Source organism: Sciurus vulgaris (assembly GCF_902686455.1).
Source record: "Sciurus vulgaris genome assembly, chromosome: 7".
NCBI classification, from domain to species: domain Eukaryota; kingdom Metazoa; phylum Chordata; class Mammalia; order Rodentia; family Sciuridae; genus Sciurus; species Sciurus vulgaris.
Window position 1 is genome coordinate 48,521,218 of NC_136467.1, and position 12,432 is coordinate 48,533,649.

Consider the following 12,432-nt stretch of genomic DNA (forward strand, 5'->3'; position numbering starts at 1 on the left):
AAGAGGATGGTCATTACAAATTGTATAGGATCATTGGATGTTTAAATGAAAGAGTGACAATTTGACTAGAAATACCACGGTAGTTTCTATGGTTGTAAGTGAACTTAAAGAGGACTAAGTCTGAAAGTATAGAGAACAGTTAAGTAGTTATGGTATTAACCTAAGTAGAAGATGATGGTCATCTAGACAAGAGTGACAGTATTAAAAGTGATGAAGTAATGATACAATTCTGAATATATTTTGAAGATAAAACTATGATTTGACATGATTTGTAAAAGAAGAGTCAAAGATTGTTTTTAGCTAGAACTGAAAAAAAAGTTTTGGTGACCAGAATGACAAGTGACTAAGACAGCATGCGTTTGAAAAGAAATGTGAGAATTCCATTGTTGAACCATGGATCAAAGAAGAATGCAAAGTAAAATTTTTTTTCTAATTGATAATACAGAGTAACTACCAAATAAGTGAGATGCAGCAAAGCAGCCAGTGTTATCTATTAGAAAAAGAAAGGTGCTATTGTGTGTAAGTTTTAATCTAATAAGTAGAATGACAATTTGTATTTGATTTATTTTGTTAACAATTTTTGGTAATGCATCCTTTTCAATCCTCTTACATGTCATTGTAAAGTCTCCATTTTTCAGAATGCCCCACAGTGGTATTTTTTAATACTAGAGATAGTTTCCTTAGACAGTTCCAGACCTAGTATAATCCAAAATGTTTTAGTCAGGTTTTTTTGATGCTGCGACTAAGAACAATTTTAGAAGAGGAAAAGTTTACTTGGGGCTCCTGGTTTCAGAGGTCTAAGTCCACTGTTGGGGGCTGTGCCATGTTGGCGGCGCCGGGATGGCGCCTGATCACATCGGCAGCGAGGAGGTTAATAGACATGAGCACACTCAGGTGATTTTCTCGTCCACGCACACAATGTATGCACATGTGTTCTCGAGCACTAATTGCCTGCTGGGGGCGTCTTGCCTAATCTTTGCGTAAGAGGCGTGGCCCTGCTCTCCACGTCCTGGAGGTGATATAAGCGTAGGCAGAACGAGACAGAGACACAGCAGCCATTAGAAGCAGCCAGAGGGAAAAACACGGACAGCAGCCATTAGCAGAAGAAAAGCAGTAGCGGACACGCGGCACGGCAGTAGCCAGAGAAGACATGCCACAGCAGCCATTAGTAAAAAAGCCAGAAGAAAGAACACAGCAGCGAGTAGGGGCAGCTGCGGAAGGCAGATTGCGGAACGGAGAACTGAGACGCATCACTAGGGCACCTTAGGTAGACACACCCTTAGTTCACAGGATGCAGGACTTTAAGGCGTGGCAGGCCTCTCTCCTTCTAAGCTCTAAGAAAAGCCTGTCTTTCTTTCAAAGTTTCTCTCTTAAGCAAAGTTTCTTTCTCTCTGATAAGCGGGGTCTCTCCTCTCAAAGCAAGTAACAAGCAAGAAACAAAGTCTCTCTCTCTCTCCTCTCAAAGCAAGTAAATCTCATTTCCTCTATCCTCTATAAACAAGCAAGAAAACAGTGCACCAAAGAGAAAGATAGAAGTGCCTCAGTTTCCACTCCACCACCCATAAGAGCCGTGCAAGTTGTTGCTGCAGGCGGTGACAAATATCCATGGATTTTGGAACCGCAAAGAGCCAGCGACAGTCCACAGCTGGCCAGCTCACTCCATTGCTCTGGGCTTGAGTTGAGGCAAAACATGACAGAAGTGTATAGAGAAGGAAAACAGCTCAGAACATGATAATCAGAAAGGAGAGAGAGCTCACCTCAAAGACACACCCCCCAGTGAACTACCCCTTCCAGCCATATCCTACCTATCTATAATTACCAACCAGTTAATCCATTCAGCTGTATCAATTTACTGATTAGGTGGATTAAGGCTCTCATAACCCAATCTTTCACCTCTAAACTTCCTTGCATTATCTGACACATGATCTTTTGGGAGTTACCTCATATCTAAACCTTAAGAACATGCCCCCAAATATTTTGTCATACCTACCTGTGGACATCATTAAACATTTTTTAGTTGATCTCTTCGTTTCATTTGTCAATGAGAGAGACACTTCGCAGAGCACAGGAAACCCTTATCTGAAAGTATGGCAAATTCTCAGAAGGCAAATTGACCTTTTAGTGTTCGTTTTTAATTTATAATTAAAGATTATATGGAACAAGTGTGTTTCAAGCTGTGCAGGTAAGCAAATGGTGTAGTGAGAATGACCATCATGGTATGTGAAGCCATAAGTGAGAAGCCCATCCTTAGACATTTATAAGCTTTGTAGGATCATTTGGATAGCGTGAAGTGTGTGTGGCAGCATATTATAAACTAGAAAATACAACTTATTTATTAGTGATTTGAAAAATATAATATCCCTCGAAGCATTTCTGTTCTCTGTTCTTTATTATTTCTAAAGAAAAATGTCCCTAAGAGATTAACCTTAGTCATTTGGATTCATCTTAGTTTCTTGTGTGGGTAAAGCAAACTTGGTTACTATCTCTTAATATTATGTCTTTTAAAATTATTTTGGTGGTTATTTTTGGTTTCCTGTGCCTATGAGTTTTCAATCTCATACCACTCTCAGAAGTTCAGAATTGAGAATTCCTTTTTTAATTCTCATACCATTCATGTGGCCCATGTTTCATTTACTCAGGTGTCTCAAAAGCTGTTCAGCCGTCATAAATACAAACAGCCATGTAAAATTGTGATTGCACGTATCTCCCTTGGAGGTGGGAGTGTCAGTAATAACTTCCAGTCCAACCGATTTTCCCACTTTCACCCTTATCTTACAGTCTACTCTGACTCAATCCAGCAGCCAGAATGATCCTATTACAGTGTCTGAGGTCATATCACTCCTTTGTTCAGAACTGCACCTCACCCCCATCTCAGGTTAAAGGCCTATGTCTTTACAGTGTAGATCCTATAGAATTTGGCTCCCTGATCCTCTCCTGCACTTCTTTCCTCTCTGACCGTAACCTCCTATTACAGACTCTTCTGTTCAGCCATACTAGCCTTTTTGCTGTTGCTCAGACATGCAAGATTGTCTCTCCTCCAAAGGTATTTGTACTCACTGTTCCCACTGTCTGGACTAATGTTCCTTCTATAACTACACGAGTCATCTCCTCACTTCTAGTCTTTCCTCAAAGGCAGAAATCTTTATTTACTGATATATTTTAGCACATATACCAGTACCTAAAGCAGAGTAGTCACTCAGAAAAGTATTTGCTCTCTGAATGAATAAGCCCAGTGGAGTGGTAATGGTAGGGTATAAAGCACTGGACCAGGGATTATAAAACCCAGTTATGGATCTTTGCAATTACTCTAACAGATGAATTTGGGTAAGGTACCACATCACTGGGTCTCACCTTCCCCAACTATAAGATGAAGGCTTTGTGTAACATGATTACCAAGTATCTAGAGGTAAGAACCTATAATTCCTCAAGATCTTGCTCATTTTGGAGCTAGTTGTATGGAACCAACTTTCAAAGTCAGCAGTTAATTTCTTTGACCCAAGGCCTCACAGCCAAAAGGAGTAGTATTTTATGGGTGGAGTTGATAATCTTCTTGTAGCCTCGTGATAATGTTCTTGAACCATATAACAGAGGGGGACCTCAATTCTGGGCAAAAATAAAGCAAGGACCACAATAGTTTTGTGTGAACTACATTTTCAATGTGACCTTGCACATAAGAACAGGTGAGCAGACAAGAAATAAAATTTGTACATTTTCTTTTTATTCCACCTAGAACCCTTTGGTAATTTTTATCTTTGCTGTCATCATCCATCATTGTATTATTATTACTATACATACACCCCTCTTTATACTTTGGATGTAAAAGGGACTAGGTGGGGATGGAGGAAAAATCAAAGGAGCAAAAGAGGTACTGAAGAAGGTAGGGCTACTGAAAATGCAAAGCAAATGTCTCAAAATGTATAGAAGGAAAATGAACTTAAGAGTTAAAATGAAAAATTAAAATTCAAGTAATTAATTCTTTGGCTTCCTGTAATAAAAGTGAAGCGGTGAGTCAGGGGTTGCCCTTAAGGTATGGAAGATCTAGGTGGCAAAATGTTTGGAGGGAAAACCTAGCTTCAGCTTTACTTGCTTTTAGTTACTTGCTTTTAGTTGATTTTAAACATCACCAATTTGGGAGATAACACAGCTGAGCAATATATGATTGGTCTCCCACTAGGTTTGCTATAGATTGCATCTCTGATGTACAGGTCATGATAATGGTTATCTAGGTTACTTTTCAGGGACTTAAAGATCATCCTTGTTAAAACCACCAACTCTTCATTTGAGACTGCACATGTTCAGTGGATGACCTTTTTGATATTGGGGCCAAAAACTTCATCCTCAGACCATGCTAATGCCACTAATTTATGAACAGATGTCCTATGAAGACTGATTGCACATGTACAGATCCCCAATATTTCATCTCCAATCACCTTTCCACACACTTAAATACCCAACATTTTATCTCATGAATACCCCCAAACTCTGTCCTTTGGAGGTCGATTTGAGACTTGGGTCTCCTGTCTCCACACTTAGCTATCTTGCAAATAAATTATTGCAAAATTCACCGTTTTAGTAATTGACATACTCTACATTTGGCAAAATGGACCTCGGCTCCCAGTCTGTTTAAACATTTAATTATATTGAAACTATATTTTAAGACAATTCATAGGCCTATGTAAGATAGACTTACTGATGAAGATATAGAGTATAACAAAGCAAGGTACATATTTGTTTATTGTTTAATCAGTGAGAATTCTCCATAGTGCACATTTAAAATCTTGTTGAGGCTAAAACCATCTCCATGTTCTTTATTTGCAAACGCACTCTGTCTGATTTCTTATCTCTCATCACAATTTAAAAGAAAAATAGTGGTCTTACATTACACATGATGCTATGACTTTGTCATTTATATTCAAATAGTTGTAGTTCTTGCCTCTGCAGTATCCTAATATCATTTATGTAATGCTGGTCATTAAACCCCATCAGGTTTTCTCCTGAATACTGGCTTCCAATTATTTTCTCCAAGAATGTCTTCCTGAAAACGGGCAAAGTAAGATCTAACCCAAAGTTTTCTGGTCAGCTAAATTCACCACACACCTTCCAACCTTCTCTTCTTGATGTCCTTGTGCCATAGTCACTGCATCCCTAGAATGGAAACTAGTGTAGACTGCACCCTGCCTTCCACCTGTAGCCATCAGGTGGGAGGAAAGACGAGCCGCCTCAGGGCGGCGCTAGGTGAGCAGTTCCATTCCCTTGTAAGGAATGTCCTTGATCAGTGGAAGAACACTGTGTCATGTGTCTCCTCTAACCACCCTACAGGCTCCGGAGAGATAGGTGGGGATTGGCACTTGGGATCGAACACCCAGGGCTCGCCACACCTGTGGAGTAGAGCCTAGATCACCAGGAAGGGGCTAAAGGAACCCAAGCGATGCTTCCTTCTGGCGCCCAGCCCCTGCGGTTCCCAGAACATTTCAGAGAAGGAACCCAAAGGCAGGTGCCCTGATGGCGAGAATTACTGAATTGAACACAATTATTCTAACTGTAAGAATCTGGATATTTTTCTTGCTTTTGCCTTTATCTTCTCCACAAGTTGCAAGACTGTCTTGTAGGAGTTCATAAGATCTATTAAGTCATTACTGGGCTAATGATGCTTATTTTGCAAATGGTTTTCTCAAATTCAAATTAATCTCAACATGAAAGAATGGTAGGAAAAGACCAACTAGTGGTTTATGAAATTTATACAATCAATAAAGCACCACAGAGATCCAGATTCCTTTATTACAAATTATTATGGATTTTGGGTTTTTTGTTTTGTTTTTCTGTTTTATTTTTTGCTTTGTCATTTGCTTTCTCACATTTTCAAATACTGAAATAGTCTACGTTATGAAATACTGTTTAGCATACAGTTCTGTTGATGCCCACTAACTGGTAACTACAGAAGAAAAATAGATTTAGGTCTTTTTATTATAACTTAAGGTGGAACAGCTTTAAATACAAATAAAGTTTTTTTGTTTTGTTTTGTTTTTTTTACTAGGCAAAGAACTTTATTAACCTTTGTTTCAAACTTTATTCCCAGGCTTCTTCGGCTTAATTAGCTGCAAAGAATAAATTGTGTATAAGCAAAAACTGAAAAGAGTTGCAGTGTCCAAGGGGCTTGGGCTTAAAAATATTAGATCTAGATTTTATCAGATCCATAAACAAAACAATTTTTAAAAGCAGTCATAATATAAAATAGCAGCTCCCAGTAACTTCTTCAAGTTCATCTTCTTCAGAAGTTGATCAGTTCAGTTTGCCTCATTCTTAGAAGCCTCATCAAAATTCTCCACAAGATCTGGAACTTCATCATCATCATCCTCTCCAGTAGCAAGTGGTGCTTTTCCATCCACAGATTGTTTGGGCAGAGCTTCAGCCAGTCTCCTTAAACTAGTCAGACTGTCTGCTCCAAGCTGGTTTAAGATGCTGGGTAGCATTTCTGTCAGTTGCTTTGTCTCAGCATGGCCTGTAATGGTGAAACTGTTTGCTGCCAGAGATGCCTGAACTTTAGGGTTGTTAAAGTGAATCACTGTTCCTTGGTTCGTAAACATATTCACCTCTTCAATACCAGAGATATTGTTTACCCCTAACTTCTTTAAGGAGAACTGAAGTTTTTTATCATCTGCTGTAGCTGTTCTATGAACCACCTTTCTGTGAGCAGTTCCTTTCCCACCAATGTGCACTTGTGCCTGCAGTTTGGCGAGTTTTTCCTGGTTCATGATAGTTTCTTTTATCTTGTCAGAGCGGAAATGGGGCCGCGCGGGGGACTAGGGCTGGCGCTCAGGGGGTCTCTGGCAGACCAGCTGAGATTAGGCACACACACGAGGGGACGCAAGATCCAAATAAAGTTTATATTCAGCTATTCTTTCTGTACTTTAGAACACCTTAAAATATTAGAACACATTGTATTTTTAATAAAAATATTTTTTTAAATTAGGAGCAACAGTTGTACCTAGGACAGAGCATCAACACATAATAGAATCTTAGGATTCTTGTGCTACAAATGACCTTGAAAATTTCTTAATTCACAGGGTGTCATTTTTCCACAGGCTTCTGGATTCCTAAACTACCATAATACATCAGTATGTGTATTACTTTCCTATCACCACTATAACAAATAACTACAAACCTAGTGGTTAAAAACAATGCAAATTTATTATCTTACAGTTCTCAAACTGTACAAACAGTATATGGCTCTTACTGTTCTGGCACAGGTCTCAGTGGGCTAAACTCTAGGTGTCACCAGGGCTATGTTCCTTCTGCAAGCACAGGGGGGAGTCCACTTATTTGCCTCTTCATTTCTAGGAGCTACCCACATTTTTTAGCTCATGACCCACTGTACCCTCAAAGCCATCAGTGATTGATTTCTCAAACTGCTTCACTCTGACACTTCTTGACACCCTTCTGTTGTCACTTTTCTTTCTCCCTGACTGATTCTTTCTTTACCCTCTTATAAAGACCTTCCTGATTACACTGGGATAATATCATCCAAGAATTAGGATGTGGACATCTTTGAGTGGCCGTTGTTTAGCTGCACAGTATTTTAAACTCTGAGGTATGTGAGCCTGTGTCTGTGTATATGCAGTTTTGCTAAATATTTTGTCAAAATAACTGTAACCAGAATGGCTCCTCAAAGAGATCTGTGATTCAAATACTTTAATCACTCGTTCCCACAATTTGATATGCTCCCTTATTTCATTCATAGGGAAATTAAAGTTCCAAAGAGACTCACTTGTACAAGACCAAAAGAGTAATGGAGACTGTGTTTTCCTGAACCACATTTTGACCCTTCATATCTATGACTTATTGAAAATATATTTACACCGATTATAGTGTTGTCCTGCTGAGGCCCAACATAAGAAAGAGGACATCTGAGAAACCAGGGCAGGCATGAACTTCCTCTGAAGTTAATAGAATCAGTGCTGCTGACTGTTGAGTAGATCAGGTCCAAAGTTCATGGTCCAGTGAGAGTAGACAAGTCACTTTGGTAAGAAGCACAGTGACTTGAGGTTTAGGCCTTATGTATGCAGGAGTAGAGGTGGAAAGAGGGACTGAAATGTGCTATGGCATGAACTTGTTGGAGTTCAGGATGATTGATTTATTGATTGATAGGACTATAAGGGAAATACTCCCAACACTACAAGGCCCAGAAAAGTTGATAAAGTGCCTCTGTTGCCACATTTTAACACAGCGCTATGGAGTAACGGGGTCAGAAGTCAGCACACTGGGGCTAGATTTGGGCTTCATCACTTACAGGTAAATGATCTTGGGTTCATTGATTTCTCTGCATCTAAATTACCTCATTAATAAAATGGGGAAACTTATTTTGTTGTGGTTATGTAAGCTTGGATTCCAATTATGACTCATGATTCACCAGTTATCTAGTAAAATCATGTAAGTAGGAAAGTGTTTCATTTGTACAGGACTTTAAAAACTCTTTCATATTCGCTACATTATTTAATGTCATTCCAGCAAGTTATTTTCTGATATATGACTCTGTTTGCTTCTTTGTTATAAGTAGCTTCTTTTTTAAAAGGAGCATATAGTGAGCACTATAAATTATTTTTACTACTATAGGTCAAGTATCCCTTATGAAAAATGTTTGGGACGAGAAGTATTTCAGATATCAGATATTTTCTCAGATTTTGGAACTTTGCATATATTTTACTGGCTTAATGTCCCTAATCCATCACGTTGGCTCTCAAAAACTTTTAGATTTTGGAGCATTTCAGATTTCAAATTTTTAAATTAAGAATGCTCAACCTGTTATCACCACTTACGGATGGTGCAGACACCACTATTGACCACTGGGTGGTAGCAAAGGAAACCATACTTGAAATTCGTTTTCTTCCTGAAGTTTTCTGGTGCACTGAGACTAGATAAGCTTAATCAGCTTGGTGCTTAGTACAGAAAAATAATCTGGTCAGAAATAATTAAATTTGCTTCCCTTAGGTCTATCAATTGCTCTTATATCCATGGGTCACATTTTATGGATTTGTGCCTCCCCTGCCCCAGCTCAAGCAGCTATCTGCTCCTCTTATCCTGCCATTATCTGTTCTTCCTTGACTAGAGTTAATTTTGGTAGACACTTTTAGAAGATAAAATTGTGTCTCAACACAATTATGGTTTTGAGTTAGCAAATACCTACATAGTCTTGAGTTCAGAAGGCCTTTGGTTAGTCATGGTACGTCAAAGTTTTAGGGTTAATATGCTTTCCCTTTGTGTATTAAATACTTGGTAAAATACACTAGTATTTCTCATTACAAACACAAATGAGATTTTTTTCAGATGGAGTTGGAGATTGAGAACAAAGAAAAGAAACAAGGGGGATGACAGAATTTATAGTGCTATATAATTCAGCTTTGGAAAACAAAGAAATCTAAGTTAAACATACCTACACATTGACTTTATTTAGTTCCTGGGAAGGATACAGTTTAGATTGTGCTGGGGAAATGGAGGAGCTGACAAAAATGAAGGTAAGTAGTCAACAAGTCTCTATATGTCAAGCCACAAAATCTGATATGGTAGCCAAAAGCACTTGGTAGCAAATATTAAGTAGTATTAGCACATAATTGATTTTAATTATATGTTTCATAATTACACAAATCCATTAAGCATAAAGTGGAGGAAGTACCATGTTCTGTTCTTTTTTTTTTTTTTAAGTACCATGTTCTTCATTGAAAAAAAATTTACCTAACTGACTGTGGGACAAAAGAATACTCTAGATAAAAACAAAAACAGCAAAATGATTGGGAATTCAAGTCTTTCGTTTAAAGTGGATAATATACAGTGCAATCCCAAGATTGTATACTACCCTTTAAATGTTCATATAGATTCTACAAAATACTTTGAAGCCATATAGAAGAACTAAAGGATGCTCATTCTTCTTTACCAGAAAGCCATGGTGGAAGATCATGATTAACTGGCTCAAAATATAAACTTCATATGTCATACTCTGAAAGAGTTTTAAGTAGAAAGGGCTTCAGAAGCCAACAGAGACAAAGTTTCCTGTTATTAAGGTATAAACAACTATTAATCTTCTTTCTGATGATGTATGCTAAATCTTCATACATTCTTTGATTTTGCTTTTAATTGAATATCTTATTGAAGAGTCTTTATTGTGGTATAGTTCCTGAAAACTAATAAACTAAATCTGAACATAGTATAAAGGGCTCATTTAACTAGCAAGTCCCACTACAGAGGAATTTCAAAACCTCTCATGTAGATAGAGCCATAGAATTTTCAAGCTTAAGGAGAACTTTGAGGATGGAATGGATGAGACTTTCCATATTTGCCATCTGATGAAGCAAAAGGAACTAGAATTCTAGTTGCTTTCCACAACACACTTTGTTTTTAATGTCCTTCTTGCAATGTACTGAGTATATGGTTAGTTGATAAGATAGAAGAACTTTCCCTAGCTATGTGCAAAAAGTCAATACATTAACATTCTTTAAAAGAAGAGTGTCAGTATCTGTCTTAAAGAAAGCTCAAAATCCAACTCAGTGATATTTTTCTTCCAGAAGAAGCAACCTGGGCCTACTACCATTTCAGAAGGATGTGTACATATTGACCTGTATACCTATAAACATAAATATTAAAGTCTTATTAAATTTAGAGAGGACTTCAGGAATGTGTTCAGTTCCTTGCCTTCCAGAAGAGAGGACACCATTATCCTTATTTTACAGATGAAACAGTGAAAGGATAGGGAGATGAGCTGACTTGCACAGGCTAAATAACTAATAAGCAATGATTAGGGCAGCACAAGTCATCAGGGATTGCAAAATATTACACTGAACAGTCTTTTGCTGCCGGGGAAACCTGAAAACATTTTGTTTCCTTAAAAATTCATTTTTACTTATTAAGTTGAAGGACCCAGAATTGGACACAAAATAGAATCCTCCATAATTGTATAAAAATAAATTATAAGAAATTGATTGCATCTAAGATAATCAAGCTATTTATTCTCCTTGAATGTGAATCTTCAAAGTGAAGTTGACCATTGGCAGTTTGGTCTACTGACAGTAAGAGATCATTGTTTTGGCTAAGGAAATGAATAAATGAAAGCCATCAGATTGCTCGTTTTAGCCAGTGAGCCAGTTGCTTCAGAAAACATGGAAAAAACAGACATGAGACACTATACATAAGAAAAAATCATGACCCAACTACCTCACTCCTTGGTTTTTATCCAAAACAACTAAAATCAGCATACTATAGGGATACATGCACACCAAGGTTTACAGCAGCACGATTCACAGTAGCCAAGTTATGGAACCAGCCCAGATGCCCATCAACAGATGAATGAAGAAAATGTGGTATATATATACACAATGGAGTATTCAACCACAAAGAAAAATGAAACTATGTCATTTTCTGGTAAATGGAGGGGACTGGAGAACATTGTGCTAAGTGAAATAAGCCAGACTCATAAAATCAAAGGGCTAATTTTTTCCTCTTATGTGGAATCTAGAAAAAGAGGGGGAAAAAAAACTAGGAATTTTTAAAAAGTGGGGGGATGGTTCACACAAAAAACAAAGGGAAATCAATAGAGTAGATGAAGAGAATCCAGAGGAAGGAAGGAAGAGAGGGCATGGGAATGGGGACGTGCTGGGGGAACAAAATCTAAATTATGCTATGTTCATATGTGAACATACTGAGTCCTGCTTTTATATATATTTATATGTATATATGTTTATATATAATTAAAATGCACAAACTAAAGCAATAATAACAATAATAATTATAATAATAGGGAGATCAGTAGAGTGAGCATATCAGGGGAGGGAGGAGGAGGGAAAGGGAAATGAGATTGATCAAATTATCTTGTGTGCATATATAAATATGGCATAATGAATCCCATTACCATGTATCATGCACTAATAAAAATATTATTAAAAAACACAAATTAGAAAATTGTCAAATACTAGAAGTCACATAGCAAAGGCAGGCAGAGGAAGGTCAGCAGGTATTTTTCCCTTTGAGGTTCTAGTAATGGATAAATAAGAACAAACTATATTCTTGGTTCCCCAAACAGATTTTCAGTGCAAAGGTGCAATTTGATGAAGAAAAGGCACAGATGGGACACCTGTAATGGAACACAGTAAGTTTTCTAGACTAATCCTCTGTAGTGGCCATAAAATGCTCCCAATATGCAGTATGTTACAAATGACAGTATGATACTAATGATGATACCATCAGGCATCGTTTCCCCCAGATTATGGCAAGATGACTCCAAACCCACACATTACTAGTTTAGGAAGGGCATTTTATCCTTTTTCCCAAAAGGTCAGAGATTCAGATTTTAAGAAAGGGGAAGAGGCAGTGGAAAATTCCTGGATATTTTATAAAGGTAGAAATAGAGAAAGTCAGAAATTAGACGGAGGGAAAAAAATGATAGAAGAC

The 12,432-nt window shown here is 37.7% G+C and overlaps 2 protein-coding genes across 2 annotated transcripts in view; one reads left to right on the forward strand and one right to left on the reverse strand.

Annotated features, from left to right (window-relative positions):
* Positions 1-6,087: 6,087 nt before the first annotated feature.
* LOC306665065 (transcription factor BTF3-like) lies at positions 6,088-6,856 on the reverse strand. The gene has a single exon (XM_079146306.1). It carries the CDS (start codon positions 6,750-6,752, stop codon positions 6,285-6,287), a length of 468 nt encoding a protein of 155 aa, XP_079002432.1. The 5' UTR covers positions 6,753-6,856; the 3' UTR covers positions 6,088-6,284.
* A 1,385-nt stretch (positions 6,857-8,241) lies between these two features.
* TRAPPC3L (trafficking protein particle complex subunit 3L) overlaps positions 8,242-12,432 on the forward strand; it is a 60,766-nt gene continuing 56,575 nt past the window's right edge. Inside the window, exons 1-2 of the mRNA XM_079146305.1 lie at positions 8,242-8,289; positions 12,065-12,130. The gene's annotated coding sequence lies outside the window, so the exon portion shown is untranslated. The remainder of the gene's footprint in view (positions 8,290-12,064; positions 12,131-12,432) is intronic.